The sequence below is a fragment of the Pristiophorus japonicus genome, chromosome 16 (assembly GCF_044704955.1).
Source record: "Pristiophorus japonicus isolate sPriJap1 chromosome 16, sPriJap1.hap1, whole genome shotgun sequence".
Lineage (NCBI taxonomy): Eukaryota > Metazoa > Chordata > Chondrichthyes > Pristiophoridae > Pristiophorus > Pristiophorus japonicus.
This window is the reverse complement of record NC_091992.1, coordinates 51,692,846-51,710,765: the sequence shown is the minus strand read 5'-3', so window position 1 is coordinate 51,710,765 and position 17,920 is coordinate 51,692,846. Positions and strand designations below refer to the sequence as shown.

Here is a 17,920-nt window from a genome sequence, read left to right as displayed (position 1 = left end):
GGGGGGGGAAGAGAGAGGATGGGATTGGGGGGTGGGGGGGGGGGGAAGAGAGGATGGGATTGGGGGGGGGGGGGGGAGAGGGAAGAGAAGAGGGGGGGATTGGGGGAGGAGAGAAGAGAAGAGGGGGGGATTGGGGGAGGAGAGAAGAGAAGAGGGGGGGATTGGGGGAGGAGAGAAGAGAAGAGGGGGGGATTGGGGGAGGAGAGAAGAGAAGAGGGGGGGATTGGGGGAGGAGAGAAGAGAAGAGGGGGGGATTGGGGGAGGAGAGAAGAGAAGAGGGGGGGATTGGGGGAGGAGAGAAGAGAAGAGGGGGGGATTGGGGGAGGAGAGAAGAGAAGAGGGGGGGATTGGGGGGGGGGGGAGAAAGAGGAAGGGATGGGGTGGGGGGTAGGCAGGAGGCAGGGGATGGGGAAAAGGAGGGTCCCAGTGGAGAGATACCTAGAATGCTAAAGAGAAAAGGAAGCAATGGAGGAAAGTGATTGTGTTAAGGATAACCAGATTGTGTCAGGAAGGGACAGAACATACCAACAAAAAAAAAGTGCACCAACAAATAGGGTCCAGGTAAGAAAAAATAGTGATAAGACAAATAGGGCTATAGTACAAAATAATGTTGCGATGTCTAATAATGATAAAAAGATAAATCTAAAAGCACTGTTTTTGAATGCACAAAGCATCCATAATAAGGTAGACAAATTAACAGCGCAAATAGATGTAAACGGATGCAATATAGTTGCAATTACGGAGACATGGTTGCAGGATGACCAGGGTTGGGAACTGAATAGCCAAGGATATTCAATATTTAGGAAGGACAGGAAAAAAAGGAAAAAGAGGGCAGTGTGATGAAAGCAGAGCAACAGTGAGAAATGATATTGGCTCAGAAAATCAAGGTGTAGAATCAGTCTGGGTGAAGCTTAAGGAGCACCAAGGGGCAGAAAACATTGGTGGGAGTTGTCTATAGGCCTCCAAACAGTAGTGGTAATGTAGAGGACGGCATCAAACAGGAAATTAGAGATGTTTGTAACAAGGGTACTATTGTGTTCCGAACACAGATGAGGCTGCACACAGGGAGGTTAAAGTAACAATGATCTCAGTCTTTATTAAGACACTCCAGAGTGAGGAAAGGCTTGGGGCCGGCTTATATACAGTGCTCCCAAGGGATGCTGGGATCCCTTGGGACTTCAGGGGATGCGCTCCCTGGTGGCAGAACATGGGAGTGCATGCTTTACAGCTACACATCACTCTCCGCCCCGCCCCAAAGTCAAAGTGAAAACTATTTACAAGGTGAGGCGGTCGGGAGCCTTTCTTTCCTTGGTGGACTGCCTCGGTACAAATGTCTGTTCTGGTGTTTTGGCTGTGCCCTCGCTGGGCTGGCGTGTTGTTGGTCCTGCAGGGCTGCTCGGTGAGCCTGGCCTTGCTGGGCTGTTGGGTTCGATTTCCTGGTCCGACGTGGTGTCACTGATCGTTTGGGTGTGTGTTGTGGGCTCGTAAAAGGTGGTGTCTGCTGTGGGTTGTTCAGGGCAGTCTGTGAACCGCAGCCTCGTTTGGTCCAGGTGCTTTCTGAAAATTTGTCTATTGTCCAGTTTGACGACAAATACCCTACTCCCTTCTTCAGCTATTACTGTGCCTGCGATCCACCTGGGACCATGTCCATAGTTTAGCACATACACAGGGTCATTCAGATCAATTTCCCGTGACACAGGGGCGCGACCATAGTTTACATTTTGTTGCTGCCGCCTGTTCTCTACCTGATCATGCAGGTTGGGGTGAACCAGCGAGAGTCTGGCTTCAAGTGTCCTTTTCATGAGTAGCTCAGCCGGGGACACCCCTGTGAGCGAGTGGGGTCTTGTGCGGTAGCTGAGCAGTACTCGGGACAGGCGGGTTTGGAGTGAGCCTTCTGTGACTCGTTTAAGGCTCTGTTTGATGGTTTGTACTGCCCGCTCTGCCTGCCCATTGGAGGCAGGTTTAAACGGGGCCGAGGTGACATGTTTGATCCCATTGTGGGTCATGAAAAGGGGAGGTGCAAAGAGACCTGGGTGTCATGGTACATCAGTCATTGAAGGTTGGCATGCAGGTGCAGCAGGCGGTTAAGAAAGCAAATGGCATGTTGGCCTTCATAGCAAGGGGATTTGATACAGGGGCAGGGAGGTGTTGCTACAGTTGTACAGGGCATTGGTGAGGCCACACCTGGAGTATTGTGTACAATTTTGGTCTCCTAACCTGAGGAAGGACATTCTTGCTATTGAGGGAGTGCAGCGAAGGTTCACCAGACTGATTCCCGGGATGGCGGGACTGACCTATCAAGAAAGACTGGATCAACTGGGCTTGTATTCACTGGAGTTCAGAAGAATGAGAGGGGACCTCATAGAAACATTTAAAATTCTGACGGGGTTAGACAGGTTAGATGCAGGAAGAATGTTCCCAATGTTGGGGAAGTCCAGAACCAGAGGTCACAGTCTAAGGATAAGGGGTAAGCCATTTAGGACCGAGATGCGGAGGAACTTCTTCACCCAGAGAGTGGTGAACCTGTGGAATTCTCTACCACAGAAAGTTGTTGAGGCCAATTCACTAAATATATTCAAAAAGGAGTTAGATGAGGTCCTTACTACTAGGGGGATCAAGGGGTATGGCGAGAAAGCAGGAAAGGGGTACTGAAGTTGAATGTTCAGCCATGAACTCATTGAATGGCGGTGCAGGCTAGAAGGGCCGAATGGCCTACTCCTGCACCTATTTTCTATGTTTCTATGATGTACGTTCTCAGTTTCGTGTGGATGGGGCTCAGGACTGGTCTGAATGCCTCGTTGCACCACAGTCTCTCAAACATCTTTTTACTCATGATGGATTGGCTAGCGCCAGTGTCCAGTTCCATGGCTACGGGCAAGCCATTCAATTTTACGTTAAGCATTATAGGTGGACATTTCGTCGAAAATGTGCGCACCCAGTGTACTTCAACATCTGCCTCCTCTCTGAGGCTCGAAATTGCTTTGATCCACCATGGACCGATCTTCCTCTGCCACGTGGTGGTTAGCAGGTTTTGCAGAGCTTGCATCTCATTTGCAAGCTCGTTGGAGGTGTCCCATTGTTCCACAGCTCTTGCAAACATACCCTTTGAAGCGGCATGAATAGGCTGAATGGAAGCCTCTACAATGCCAACAAGGTGTGAATTGCCTTGCATTCATCCTTTGTTGCAGACTCAGCCATCTGGGTCACCTGAGGCCTGCTGGCAGTTGCAGACTCGTGGGTTCTGCCCTGTACATTTCTGCTTGCAAACACAGTTCCAATTAATTTATGAACATTGCTAGCACTTGTGTGCTGAGAGATTTGTTTGGTGTTATCACTGATGGACATAAACGTCTGTGCTATCGCAATGGCTTTACTGAGGGTCGGTGTCTCTACAGTCAAAGGTTTTCGTAGGATGGTCTCGTGGCCAATGCCCAGTACAAAAAAGTCTCTGAGCATTTGCTCTAGGTAGCCATCAAACTCACATTGTCCTGCAAGTCACCTTAGCTCAGCGACGTAGCTCGCCACTTCCTGACCTTCAGATCGCTGGCACGTGTAGAACAGATACCTCGCCATCAGCACGCTCTCCCTCGGGTTAAGATGCTCCCGAACCAGTGTACACAGCTCCTCTTACGACTTATCTGTGGGTTTCACCGGAGCCAGAAGATTCTTCATGAGGCTGTCGGTCGGTGCCCTGCAGACGGTGAGGAGGACCCGCTCTCCTTTTTGCAGCGCTTCCTTCTCCGTCCAGCTCGTTGGCTACTAAGTACTGGTCTAGTCGTTCGACATAGGCTTGCCAGTCCTCACCCTCCGAGAACTTCTCCAGGATGCCCACAGTTTGCTGCATCTTTGCGTTGGATTCGTATTCTCGTCGCCAGTTATTGTGTTCCTAACACAGATGAGGCTGCACACGGAGTTTAAAGTAACAGTGACCTCAGTCTTTAATAAGACACTCCAGAATGAGGAACAGGTATTTGGGGCTGGCTTATATACAGTGCTCCCAAGGGATGCTGGGATCCCTTGGGACTTCAGGGGATGCGCTCCCTGGTGGTGGAACATGGGAGTGCATGCTTTACAGATACACAACAGGTACTACAGTAATCGTAGGTGACTTTATTCTACATATAGATTGGTCAAACCAAATTAGTAATAATACTGTGGAAGATGAATTCCTGGAGTATGTACGAGATGGGTTTTTTTAGACCAATACGTTGAGGAGCCTACTGGGGAACAGGCTATCCTAGGTGGCAATGAGAAGAGTGACCATAACATGATTGAATTCTTTATTAAGATGGAAAGTGAAGTAGTCCAATCCGAAACGAGGGTCCTAAATCTAAACAAAGGAAACTACGAAGGTATGAGGAATTAATTGGCTATGATAGATTGGGACGATTCATTAAAAGGCATGACAGTGGATAGGCAATGGCTAACATTTAAGGAATGAAGGCATGAATTGCAACAGTTATACATTTCTTTCTGGCTCAAAAACACAAAACCTGGACCTTATTTGTTAGTGCACTCTTGTTGGTATGCTCTGTCCCTTCCTGACATAATCTGGTTATCCTTACCACAATCACTTTCCTGCATTGCTTCCTTTTCTTTTCTCTTTAGCATTCTAGATTTCTCTCCACTGGGACCCTCCTTTCCTAATAAAAGAAATTAAGGATAGTGTCAGATCCAAAGAGAAGTCATACTAAGTTGCCAGATTGAGGATTGGGAGCAGTTTAGAATTCAACAGAAAAGGACCAAGAGATTGATTAAGAGGGAAAAAATAGGAGTATGAGAGTAAACTTGCAAGGAACATAAAAACTGACTGCAAAAGTTTCTACAAGTATGTAAAAAGAAAAAGATTAGTGAAGACAAATGTAGGTCCTTTACAGTCAGAAATGGGAGAATTTATAATGGGGAACAAGGAAACGGCAGAACAATTAAATAAATACTTTGGTGTCCTCTTCCATGAAGACAGAACCAAATAACGTCCCAGAAATGCTAGGGAACCAAGGGTCTAGTGAGCAAGAGGAATTAAAGGAAATGATTATTAGTAAGAAAATCAATTTTGGCCACTACTTGCTCCAATTTTTTTTGGAGTAAGTTGTTTTTTCTGGCGTAAGTTTAAAAAAACCCTATTTTCCCCGATCAACTTGCTCCAGAGTAACTCAGTTAGGTACGATTTTTTTTAGTTCAGGTTTTTTTTTCCCCCAAAAGGGGGCGTTCCCAGCCACTTACGCTAGTTTTGGCCATTTAGGCAATTCTGGCCAGCTAAAGGTTACTCCAAATCCACTTAGGTCAGCGTATGTGGCCAGCTCTGAAAAACCTTCCGGGCAGTTAAGAAATCGGCGCAGGTAAGTAAGTAAGGACCTGCACCCAAGCACCAAACATTGCAAATAAAAGTTGAAATAACGCAATAAAAATAAAGAACTCAGGTAAACAATTGAATAACAAATAAATAATTGTAGTAAATCCTACCTTGAATTTGAACTCGGCTGGGGAAGGCAGCGGGCCGGCCTGTACGGGAGGCCATTCGGCCTGGGAAAGGGGCGGCCGGCAAAGACGCATCGGGAGGCTGAAGGGAAGTGGTGGAGGGGGGAGGGAGGAGAAAGGAGGAGAGGCTAGGCTGGGCTGGGCAGAAACACAGCAAAGTATAGGGAGGCTGAAGGGGGGATGACTCAATTCTCTGATACAACACAGAAGATCCGCTGGATCTGATAAACAATAAGCTGCAATGTTGCTTTTTGATTCTGTCTGGGGGGGGGGTAGCGATTATTGTTATGCTTATTGCTTTTCCTAACTTCTCCCCTAATGGCAGCCCGATTCTACTGCGCATGTGCGGTCAGTTGAAACTGCAGCTCACTCACTCACCCACTGACCCGATTCTACTGCGCATGCGCGATCACGGCACTCCCAATCCTACTGCGCATGTCCAGCGTCCCGGCAGTGTTTCCAGCGCAGGACGCTGGCTCCGCCCACAGACCCAGTCACCACACCACGCCAGCAACTAGAAGACCCATGACAGCGGCCAAAATCGGCCCGAAGATTTTTGGCACACTTCCACGTGTGGAAAACTGGCGCACCTCTGGTAAGTATGCCAGAAATCTCTAGTAGCCAAAATTGAGCCCTATAGTGCTGGAGAAACTAACGGGACTGAAATCCCCCGGGTCTGATAATCTGCATCCCAGAGTATTAAAGAGGTAGCCATGGAAATAGTGGATGCATTGGTTGTCATCTTCCAAAATTCTATAGATTATGGAACAGTTCCTGCAGATTGGAGGGTGGCAAATGTAACCCCAATATTTAAAAAAGGAGGGAGAGAGAAAATGGAACTTCAGACCGGTTAGCCTGACATCAGTAGTAGGGACAATGCTAAAGTATATTCTAAAGATGTGATAACGGGACACTTAGATAATATCAACAGGATTAGACAAAGTCAGCATGGATTTATGAAAGGAAAATAATGTTTGGCTGGATCGTACTGGAGTTTTTTTGAGGATATAACTGATATAGATAAGGGAGAACCAGTGGATGTAGTGTATTTGGATTTTCAGAAGACCTTTGATCAAGTCCCACATAAAAGAGGTTAGTGTGCAAAATTAAAGCACATAGGATAGAAGGCAACATACTAGCATGGATTGAAAATTGTTTAACTGACAGGAAACAGAGAGTAGGAATAAACGGGTCTTTTTATGGGTAGCGGGCAGTGACTAGTGGGTACCACAGGGATCAGTGCTTGGGCCCCAGCTATTCACAATATATATAATATATAAATATATAATGTAATTTTCCAAGTTTACTGACGACACAAAACTAGGTGGGATTGTGAGTTGTGAGGAGGATGCAAAGATGCTGCAAGGCGATTTAGATAGGTTGAGCGAGTGGACTAACACATGGCAGATGCAGTATAGCGTGGATAAATGTGAAGTTTCCACTTTGGTAGGAAAAACAAAGTATTATTTAAATGGTGATAGCTTGGGAAATGTGGGTATACAAAAGGGACCCGGGTGTCCTTGTATACCAATCATTAAAAGCAAACATGCAGGTGCAGCAAGCAGTTAGGAAGGCAAATGGTATGTTGGCCTTCATTGCAAGAGGATGAGAGTACAGGAGCAAGGATGTCTTACTACAGTTATACAGGGCCTTGGTGAGACCACACCTGGAGTATTGTGTGCAGTTTTGGTCTCCTTACCCAAGAGAGGATATACTTGCCATAGAGGGAGTGCAGCGAAGGTGCACCAGACTGATTCCTGGGATGGCAGGACTGAGGAGGAGAGGCCTGTATTCACTAGAGTTTAAAAGAATGAGAGGGGATCTCATTGAAACATATAAAATTTTGACGGGGCTGAACAGGCTGGATGTGGGGAGGATATTTCCCCTGGCTGGGAAGTTTAGAACAAGGGGTCACAGTCTCAGGATACAGGGTAGGAAATTTAGGATCGAGATGAGGAGAAATTTTTTCACTCAGGAGGGTGGTGAACCTGTGGAATTCTCTTCCACAGAAGGCTGTGGAAGCCAAGTCACTGAATATATTTAAAAAGGAGATAGATAGATTTCTAGATACAAAAGGCATCAAGGGGTATGGGGAGAAAGCGGGAATATGGTGTTGAAATAGAGGATCAGCCATGATTATATTGAGTGGTGGTACAGGCTCGATTGGCCAAATGGCCTACTACTGCTCCTATTTTCTATGTTTCAATGGGCTCAAGTTTGCCGCCCCCGGTTAAAACGGCGCAGCTCCGTGAGGTGCGCTGACTTTCTACACTAAAAACGGCGCCGAAAACTTACCGAGGAATTCTCCCCGCTCCTTGGAATGTTACAGGCCTTGGCGTGGCGCAGCACAAGCAGTGGGGGCGGAGCCAGGTCCCAGCGCTGAAAACAGTGCGGGGACCTCTGCACATGCGCGCTAGAGTGTGCGCGCATGTGCAGTTGCTCCTTGCCCCCACAATCTCTGCGTGTGCTCTGCAGGCTGTGTGGGAGGGGCCCGAAGCACGCCGCCCCTAGCCCTGGCCTAATGGGCTCCCTCATCGGCGGCCAGATTAGCTACCGGAATATTTGTATTTGTAAGTAAAATTGAAATCATGTTGACATATTGCAAAGTACTTGAGAGTTGGCTATTACGGTGTTTTAGCAGCATGCTGACAGAAATCCTCTGGCACAGTTGCTAGAGTGCATAGTTCTTGAATGTGCATAATTTTGTCTAACATAAATGCTCAGTCCAAAATAAAACCCCAAAATCAAGCAAGTCATAATGTTGGATTATAATATTTTCAGATAATGGAGTTAAAAATGGAATTGGAATAAAACTAATCTCGATCATAAATATGTAAATCTATCTTAACGGCTTCACATTTAAGAAGAAAAGTTACATTGCTCTGGATAAATTAAAGTCCCCTCCCCATGAACATTTTTTTTAACATTACAAACCAGAAGCTGCATCTGCTCAAAGCAAATATTAAAAAAACAGCTTTATTGTAGGATCTTGGGAGAGGTAGTATAAGCCAAATCCAACAGCAAAGCCGGTCAGACTGGAACTAAAGACCAAACAAGACAAACAACAAACAGAGATTGAGAGTATAAAATTCTAAAAAAATAAATAAATAGTTTAAATGTTATATATAACATTCTTGTAAGCTTTTGATAAAGGTGCCTTTGTTGGTACAAGAATACCATATAAAAACATTCTGCAAGGAAATAAAACACACTGTGCTTCAGTGGATAGAATAAACCTGCTCATCAAAATGTCCTTCAGAAAACTCTTATTTACAGGACTTGCTGTAATGTATTTGCTAGTTTACCAATCAATTTTTAATCTAGTTGTTTAGTGCTTTGTAAGTCTTGGTGCTAGGTGCAGGTCCTCCCAGCTTCCTTGTATTTTTTTTATTTGTTATTGAATGCTTATTTTTGTACTTTGCTTGGTGCTTTAAATATACTTATGCTTCTTTAATGTTGTTGTAGAAACATAGAAAATAGGTGCAGGAGTAGGCCATTCGGCCCTTCGAGCCTGCACCGCCATTCAATGAGTTCATGGCTGAACATGCAACTTTAGTACCTCATTCCTGCTTTCTCGCCATACCCCTTGATCCCCCTAGTAGTAAGGACTACATCTAACTCCTTTTTGAATATATTTAGTGAATGTGAAGGTGTTTAGTTCTTTGCAAGGTCTTCTCACCTCCCTTTCCTCCCCCCCCCCCCCCCCACCCCATCTCTGGCTACCTGCACTGATTTCTTAACTCACCACAAGGTTTTTCTGTGCGGCCACATACGCTGGCCTAAGTTAGTTTGGAGCAACCTTTAAACTGGCTTAAATGGCCAAAACAGGCATAATTGGCTGGTAACGCCCCCTTTTGAAAAAAAACTAAACTTTTAAAAAAAAACCTAACTAACTCATTTACACTGGAGAAAATTAAAATGGGCAGAATTGCGATTTTTAAGATACTCCAAAAAAATCTAGTTGCTCCAAAAAAAAACGGAGCAACTCCTGGGGAAACTTGGGCCCCATGTTTCTGTTGTACCATCTCTCTCTGAATGGTAACCAAGGCTAACTGTACTACACTGACCTCTAGTGGTTCTACAATCTCTGTGTCCACCTCCTCAGGAAAAAATTTACAGTGCAAAGCCAATTCTGTAAATCAATCTCCGTTTGGGAAACTAATGATCATGAGCTCCATAATTCCCATTGGGTCAGAGATGTCTGAACTCCTGGGAGGTATACGGGTGCAGAAAAAAATACCAACTCTGCACTGGCCATGCCAGCTAATGTCCTACAGTCAGTGTGCATTGTTTTTACTCATGGATCCATTTGTTTAGAAGCAGTGGGTTTGAAGGTTGTGCAACCTAGTAGGGGCACATTCAGCACTCCGACATGAACGTCACTGATGAGCTTTCGACACTCTGCTCCACAACGACTGGTTTGCACTGCTGTATGATAGTTTTCTCTTATCATCATAGGTATTCCCTCGGAATCGACGAAGACTTGCTTCCACTCTTAACATAACTCTTAACATGACACTTCCGATTGGGAACTGGTGGCAGATTGATGTCTGTCTTTGAAGATGATCTGATTCATCATGGTTATATCATTATGGGATATTCTGGGAATATCACCAGGTTGAAATTCAGAAAGTATTCTATTAAAGTATGAATTTATCCATAAATTCTTCTTCCATAAAACTGCACTCGTTCAGAAGTCATCATCACCACAGGCAGTCCCTTGGAATCGAGGAAGACTTGCTTCCACTCTTAAAATGAATCCTTAGATGGCTGAACAGTCCAATACGAGAACCACAGTCCCTGTCACAGATGGAACAGATAGTCGTTGAGGGTAAGGGAGGGTGCGACTGGTTTGCCGCACGCTCCTTCCGCTGCCTGCGCTTGATTTCTGCATGCTCTCGACGACGATAGACGATACTCGAGGTGCTCAGCACCCTCCCAGATGCACTTTCTCCACTTAGGACGGTCTTTGGCCAGGGTCTCCCAGGTGTCAGTGGAGATGTTGCACTTTATCAGGGAGGCTTTGAGGGTGTCCTTGTAACGTTTCCTCTGCCCACCTTTGGCTCGTTTGCCGTGAAGGAGTTCAGAGTAGAGCATTTGCTTTGGGAGTCACGTGTCTGGCATGCGGACAATGTGGCCTGCCCAGCGGAGCTGTTCAAGTGTGGTCAGTGCTTCAACGCTGGGGATGTTGGCCTGGTCGAGGACGCTGATGTTGGTGCGCCTGTCCTCCCAGGGGATTTGCAGGACTTTCGCAGCAACCGACTCAGTGCGGGAGATTTTAACCTCACTCACCAGGCGGGAAACCCATGGGAGCAGCTGAATCACCGATTTTACAACGCGCCCAATATTACTCTCCACCGACTTAAATGGCGACAAAAATCAGGCGGGGTAGTACAGCCAAGATTACTCTCGATCCCTTTAGTTTCCCGATGGGTAGGTTAGGTTAAAATCACCCCCAGTAAGTCTGATATGCCAAAGTTAAAAATCAAAGGAGATAGTGTAGTGTATAATCATGATGCATTTAAATGTGCCGATAGCTATATATCAAATACCTTGCGTCTACTTCCTGACAACCTGTTCCACCATTATAAATTCCTATCTCCACCTTTATAGAAACAGCATCACCACTGGAGGGAAGCTGTAATTACAGGGCAACAGGTTTGCGTAGGAAGTTTCCATTATAATCATGGACACAGGAGTTTATTTTTATAATTCCACTTATAAAGAACAGAATGTATGACTTCAAAATGGATACTCAATTACATCCGTATGCCCTGGTCCAGTTATCTCCTTCGCTCAACCCTGTTTCACCTGAAAATGACACTTGATTTTGACGTAAAGTGTCAGCTGTGGCTCAGTGGGTAGCACACTCATCTCGGAGTCAGACAGTTGTGGGTTCAAGTCCCACTCCAGAGACTTGAGCACAAAAATCTAGGCTGAAACTCCAGTGCAGTGCTGAGGGAGTGCTGCACTGTTGGAGGTGCCATCTTTCGGATGAGATGTGAAACCGAGGTCCCATCTGCTCTTTCAGGTGGACGTAAAAGATCCCATGGCACTATTTCGAAGAAGAGCAGGGGAATTGTCCCCGGTGTCCTGGCCAATATTTAGCCCTCAATCAATATAACAAAAACAGATTATCTGTTCATTATCACATTGCTGAATATAGGAGCTTGCTGTGCGTAAATTGGCTGCCGTGTTTCCCACATTACAACAGTGACTATACTCAAAGTACTTCATTGACTGCGAGATGTCCGGTGGTTGTGAAAGACGCTATATAATTGCAAGTCTTCTTTCCCCATGTGTAACTCCACAGAAGACAGACCAACAGTTTACAAAAGGTTCTTGAGACTGCCCATCTGTCACACCCATTTCCTGTTGTCACAATTCAGTGACGCTTTGTGACATTGGTAATGTCCACTGTGTGATGGTGACACCTGCTTCTATTACTGTTAAAAAGGTAACAACATAACACCTCCTATTCAGTCCTCTCCCCACTGTGGCAGTGTAGTGGGAGTCATCCACGCCTGCCTACTATTGTGGCCTGTTAAAACAAACACAGCTGAAAGACATGCATACCATTTCCTCCCACTAACAAATCAGCAAGGCCATAAGAGATTCACTCATATCTTTAAAAAATAATTGCAAGTTTCTTCAGCCACCCCCAAAAAGCAGCTAAGAGTCATAGAAAACTGGTTCATGGGTGGACAAGACGGTTTCTGCTTGAACTAATGGCTGCCAATCCTTCCTTGCAGAACAAGACCATAACATAACATGGACCACGTACAGCAGACACCTCAAGTCGCTGGAGAACTATCACCAACGATGTCTCTGCAAGATCCTACAAATCCCCTGGGAGAACAGGCACACCAACATCAGGGTCCTCGTCCAGGCCAACATCCCCAGCATTGAAGCACTGACCACACTCGATCAGCTACGCTGGGTAGGCCACATACTTCACATGCCAGACACGAGACTCCCAAAGCAAGTGCTCTACTCGAAGTTCCTTCATGGCAAACGAGCCAAAGGTGGGCAGCGGAAACGCTACAAGGACACCCTCAAAGTCTCCCTGATAAAGTGCGACATCCCCACTCTGACACCTGGGGGTCCTTGGCCCAAGACCGCCCTAAGTGGAGGAAGTGCATCCAAGAGGGCACTAAGCACCTCGACTCTCAACACCAAGATTATGCAAAAATCAAGCGCTGGCAGCGGAAAGTGTGTGCAACATAGAAAATAGGTGCAGGAGTAGGCCATTCTGCCCTTCGAGCCTGCACCACCATTCAATAAGATCATGGCTGATCATTCACCTTAGTACCCCTTTCCGGTTTTCTCTCCATACCCCTTGATCCCTTTAGCCGTAAGGGCCATATCTAAAGTCCTCTTGAATATATCCAATGAACTGGCATCAACAACTCTCTGCGGTAGGGAATTCCACAGGTTCACAACTCTCCGAGTGAATAAGTTTCTCCTCATCTCAGTCCTAAATGGCTTACCCCTTATCTTTAGACTATGTCCCCTGGTTCTGGACTTCCCCAACATCGGGAACATTCTTCCTGCATCTAACCTGTCCAGTCCCTTCAGAATTTTATATGTTTCTATGAGATCCCCTCTCATCCTTCTAAACTCCAGTGAATACAGGCCCAGTCGATCCTCATATGTCAGTCCTGCCATCCCGGGAATCAGTCTGGTGAACCTTCGCTGCACTCCCTCAATAGCAAGAACGTCCTTCCTCAGATTAGGAGGCCAGTCCCACCCATCCCTTCTCTCAACGACTATCTGTCCCACCTGTGACAGAGTCTGTGGCTCTCGTATTGGACTGTTCAGCCACCAAAGAACTCACTTCAGGAGTGGAAGCAAGTCTTCCTTGATTCCGAGGGACTGCCAAAGAGGCACAAGAAGAAAATATTGCACTAGCAGTTAACAGATTTCAGGCACCAAAATATTAAACTTGAAGGCAGTTACAGGTAGATGTCAAATTATTGAGGCCAGGGAGATTTTAAAGTAAAATTATTGCTGGAAGTGTCTGAGCTGTCCAAGAGGCCTGTCCCTTGAAAAGCCTGGGGCTGGATTTAAAATGAGCCCAACAAAGGACACTCAACTGTTGACATGCACTCATTCTAACTTATTCCGATCATGAGACAGGTTCAAGCAGTGCTGTGACATTGCCCCAACCCTCTTCTCAATCTTCCTCGCTGCCATGCTCCACCTCACAGTTGGCAAGCTCCCCGCTGGAGTGGAGCTAAACTGCAGAACCAGTGGGAAGCTGTTCAACCTTCGCCGTCTCCAGGCCAGGTCCAAAACCACTCCAACCCCTGTCGTCGAGCTACAGTACGCGGACAACGCCTGCGTCTGTGCACACACACAGGCTGAACTCCAGGACATAGTCAACGTATTTACCGAGGTGTATGAAAGCATAGGCTTATGCTAAACATCAGTAAGACAAAGGTCCTCCATCAGCCTGTCCTCGCCGCACAGCACTGCCCCCCAGACATCAAGATCCACGGCGCGGCCCTGGACACCGTTAACCACTTCCCTTATCTTGGGAGCCTCCTATCAACAAGAGCAGGCATTGACGACGAGATCCAACACCGCCTCCAGTGCGCCAGTGCAGCCTTTGGCCACCTGAGGAAAAGAGTGTTTGAAGACCAGGCTCTCAAAACTGTCACCAAGCTCATGGTCTACAGGGCCGTAGTAATACCCGCCCTCCTGTATGATTCAGAGACATGGACCATGTATAGTAGACACCTCAACGATGTCTCCACAGATCCTACAATTCTCCTGGGAGGACAGACGAATCAATGTTAGAGTCTTTGTCCAGGCCAACATGCCCAGCATTGAAGCACTGACCACACTTGATCAGCTGCGCTGGGCAGGCCACATTGTTCGTATGCCAGACACAAGACTCCCAGAGCAAGCGCTCTACTTGGAACTCGTCCACGGCAAACGAGCCAAAGGTGGGCAGAGGAAACATTACAAGGACACCCTCAAAGCCTCCCTGATAAAGTGCAACATCCCTACTGGAGTCCTTGGAGAAAGACTGCCCTAAGTGGAGGAAGTGCATCTGGGAGAGCGCTGAGCTTCTCGAGTCTTGTCGCCGAGAGCATGCAGAAATCAAGCGCAGGCAGCGGAAGGAGCGTGCGGCAAACCAGGCTCCCCGCTTATCCTTCCCTTCAACCACTGTCTGTCCCACCTGTGATAGAAACTGTGGTTCTCGTATTGGACTGTACAGCCGCTTAAGAACTCATGCCAAGAGTGGAAGCAAGTCTTCCTCGATCCCGAGGGACTGCCTATGATGATGACTATGATTAAGCACAAATAACGATTATTTTAAAGTCAGTGATTCCAGCAAGCATTTCTCATGATGTTGATAAAATAGTTCAACTTTGCCCTTGCAATGACTGAATCAAGGCCATAAACTCATTCGTTACCTTATGGTCACTGCAAGCTCACAATTATCCATTTGCAGAACTACATTTAAAAAAAAATTTTAAACACGAAAGTTAAATACACTTATTTTGTAGAACTTAAGAACTGCCAAATTGATGGGTATGCACAATTTTGCTGTGAATGATTTTGTAAAGCCCATATTCTCTGGCAGTTTAAATATATGGTATTGCTCTGACCATAGTGTCAGCTAGTGGCTCAGTGGGTAGCACTCTTGTGTCTGAGTCAGAAGGTTGTGGATTCAAGTCACACTCCAGGAACCTGAGCATAAAAGTCAAGGCTGATACTCCAGTGCAGTGCTGAACGAGTGCTGCACTGTTGGAGATGCCGTCTTTCGGATGTAACGTTAAACCGGTCTGCTCTCAAGTGGACGTAAAAGATCTATTTCGAAGAAGAGCAGGGGAGTTATCCCCGGTGTCCCGGCCAATATTTTCCCATCATCATCATCATAGGCAGTCCCTAAAAATCGAGGAAGACTTGCTTCCACTCTAAAAGTGAGTTCTCAGGTGACTGTACAGTCCAATACGGGAATTACAGTCTCTCATAGGTGGGACAGACAGTGGTTGAGGGAAAGGGTGGGTGGGGAGTCTGGTTTGCTGCACGCTCCTTCCGCTGCCTGCGCTTGGTTTCTGTATGCTCTCGGCGACGAGACTCTCAATGCTCAGCGCCCTCCCGGATGCTCTTCCTCCACTTTGGGCAGTCTTTGGCCAGGGACTCCCAGGTGTCGGTGGGGATGTTACACTTTATAAAGGAGGCGTTGAGGGTGACCTTGAAGCCTTTCCTCTGCCCACCTGGGGCTCGCTTGCAGCGTGGGAGTTCCGAGTAGAGTGCTTGCTTTGGGAGTCTCGTGTCGGGCATGCGGACGATGTGGCCCACCCAACGGAGCTGGTCGAGTGTGGTCAGTGCTTCGATGCTGGGAATGTTGGCCTGAGCGACAACACTGACGTCGGTGCATCTATCCTCCCAGTGGATTTGCAGGATCTTGCGGAAGCAGCGCTGATGGTACTTCTCCAGCGCATTGAGGTGCCTGCTGTGTACAGTCCACGTCTCAGCCATATAGCAGGGCAGGTATCACTACTGCCTCAAACAACATAACAAAAACAGATAATCAGGTCATTATCACATTGTTGTTTGTGGGAGCTTGCTGTGCGCAAATTGGCTGCTGCGTTTCTCATATTACAACAATGACTACACTCCAAAAGCACTTCATTGGCTGTAAAGAGCTTTGAGACGTCTGGTGGTCATGAAAGGCGCTATATAAATGCAAGTCTTTCTTTCATACACGGCACTTTAATGTAGCAGCGATCTAGGGCCACACTGCTTTGCCACACGGATGAATTATGCAACAAATGATGGGGGAGGACTCGTGTCCTGAGATTCCCCACAACCAACACTCCTTTAGGTGTCAGTCAGTTTGGCTTGGTTAGCAGCGCTCAATACTGGATTACATACTCCGGAAATTTCCACGGGCTTCTCCCGCCCTGCCACCGTAACCTCAGCAGAAGATCGGTGGAAACACCGTTGGGGGAAGTGCATAAACGGAGTATATGCCGAACCGCCAAAGTTACAGCGGTGGAGCAGGCGGAAATTCCTGTCGATAACCTGAGGGGGTGCTGTGTGGTCAAGCTGAATCGGTCTGCTCGCTCAGGTGGACATTCAAGATCCCATGGCAGTTTCCGAAGGAGAACAGGAACCACTGCCTGGTCAACGTTCTTTCCTCAACCAATAGCACCAAAACAGATGCCACTGTTGTTCACCTCAGCTGGCATTTGTGGAACCATGACATGCACAAATTGGCTGCTGCGTTCACTTGTGTAACGGCAGTCAGTGCCCTTTCAAAAGAGCTACTCACTGGATCCTGAGAATATCAATGCAAGATCTTTCTTTCTTGACTTACCGAAAACATCTGTAAATTCAATGAGTGGAGTTGGTCCACTTTCTCAGCAACAGGAGGGGATTTTTTTTGGTTAAACCTGTAGGGAGATGATAATGTGCAGTCTGCCACACAGCTGCTAACAGCCAGTTCAAGAGCGGCACAAGCAGATGCCAGGGAACCGGTGGAGCCCTGGCTGATCGCTACCCGGGATCGTGGAGGCCTCTGTAGTACCCGCACCCACTTTACTGCCCGCGATCAGCTAACTCAGTAATTGAACCCGGGACCTTCCTGGTCCACAAGGTTCAGTACCAGGCCCGGCTGTGCACATATCCACTGAGCCATTGAGAGAGGAGCTGAAAATACATCCTTACATTAAAAAAAGGATTAACAAAGTAATTCCTACAGTGTGTTCCTTACCTGCTCGTTCAAAGCATCAACAAGCCAGGCACCCACCTATAATTCAACACCCAGAGCATTCATTGTTACCCAACAGCCAATGTATTGAAGGCACCAAGGCTATTTCAAATAATAATTTGTAAAATTCAATCCATTACTGCAGCAATTAGTCAAACTGCACCTCAAAATACTACCAAATGGCACCATCTCCTCTGTTTCGCAAACTCCTGAAATCATTCCTTCAGTGTGGCAGGTATTAATTCAACACTCTGGCTCTGCCCCACAGAAGGCAACAGACATTGTTTCACTGACAAATCAAAGTTGGCCATGCCTTACTCGTCTTTTAAATGCGAGCTGGTTAAGGAGTGGAGTGAGTGAATGGAGCTGGCGTGCTGCCTGCACCCCGTCACTAACAATAGGATCAACAATAAGTCGAACAAGTTGAAAGATGGACATTAGACTCTTGTGTTCCCAAGTTGGACATCTCCAGCCCACACACAATGTCATCCACCTCATTATTGTTGAATATATTGCAAGTCCTACCTCTTTGTCTCTCGCTTCTCTTTCAAAGGAATACTGAGCCATCGGTTGGACACGCTGGCTGCACCAGTTAAGTAGTGTTGCCCCCCCATCCAGTTTAGGATCTGACTATTTGGTTTCTACGTGGCTGTCTCAAAACTCCCAGATGTAAATAGACACTGCCCATTAACTAAAGGGCGCAACTGCTGC

At 46.8% G+C, this 17,920-nt stretch overlaps 1 protein-coding gene across 14 annotated transcripts in view; it reads right to left on the bottom strand.

Moving 5' to 3' along the window:
- The window catches only part of gtf2ird1 (GTF2I repeat domain containing 1), a 278,277-nt gene that overhangs the window by 202,979 nt on the left and 57,378 nt on the right, over nt 1–17,920 (bottom strand). For 11 of the 14 annotated variants that reach the window (XM_070857306.1, XM_070857298.1, XM_070857299.1 and 8 more), the window contains exon 7: nt 4,566–4,643. The exons of the other annotated variants lie outside the window; for them this stretch is intronic. In XM_070857306.1, coding sequence (XP_070713407.1) covers nt 4,566–4,643 — 78 coding nt within the window. The remainder of the gene's footprint in view (nt 1–4,565; nt 4,644–17,920) is intronic. 14 annotated transcript variants of the gene reach the window in all.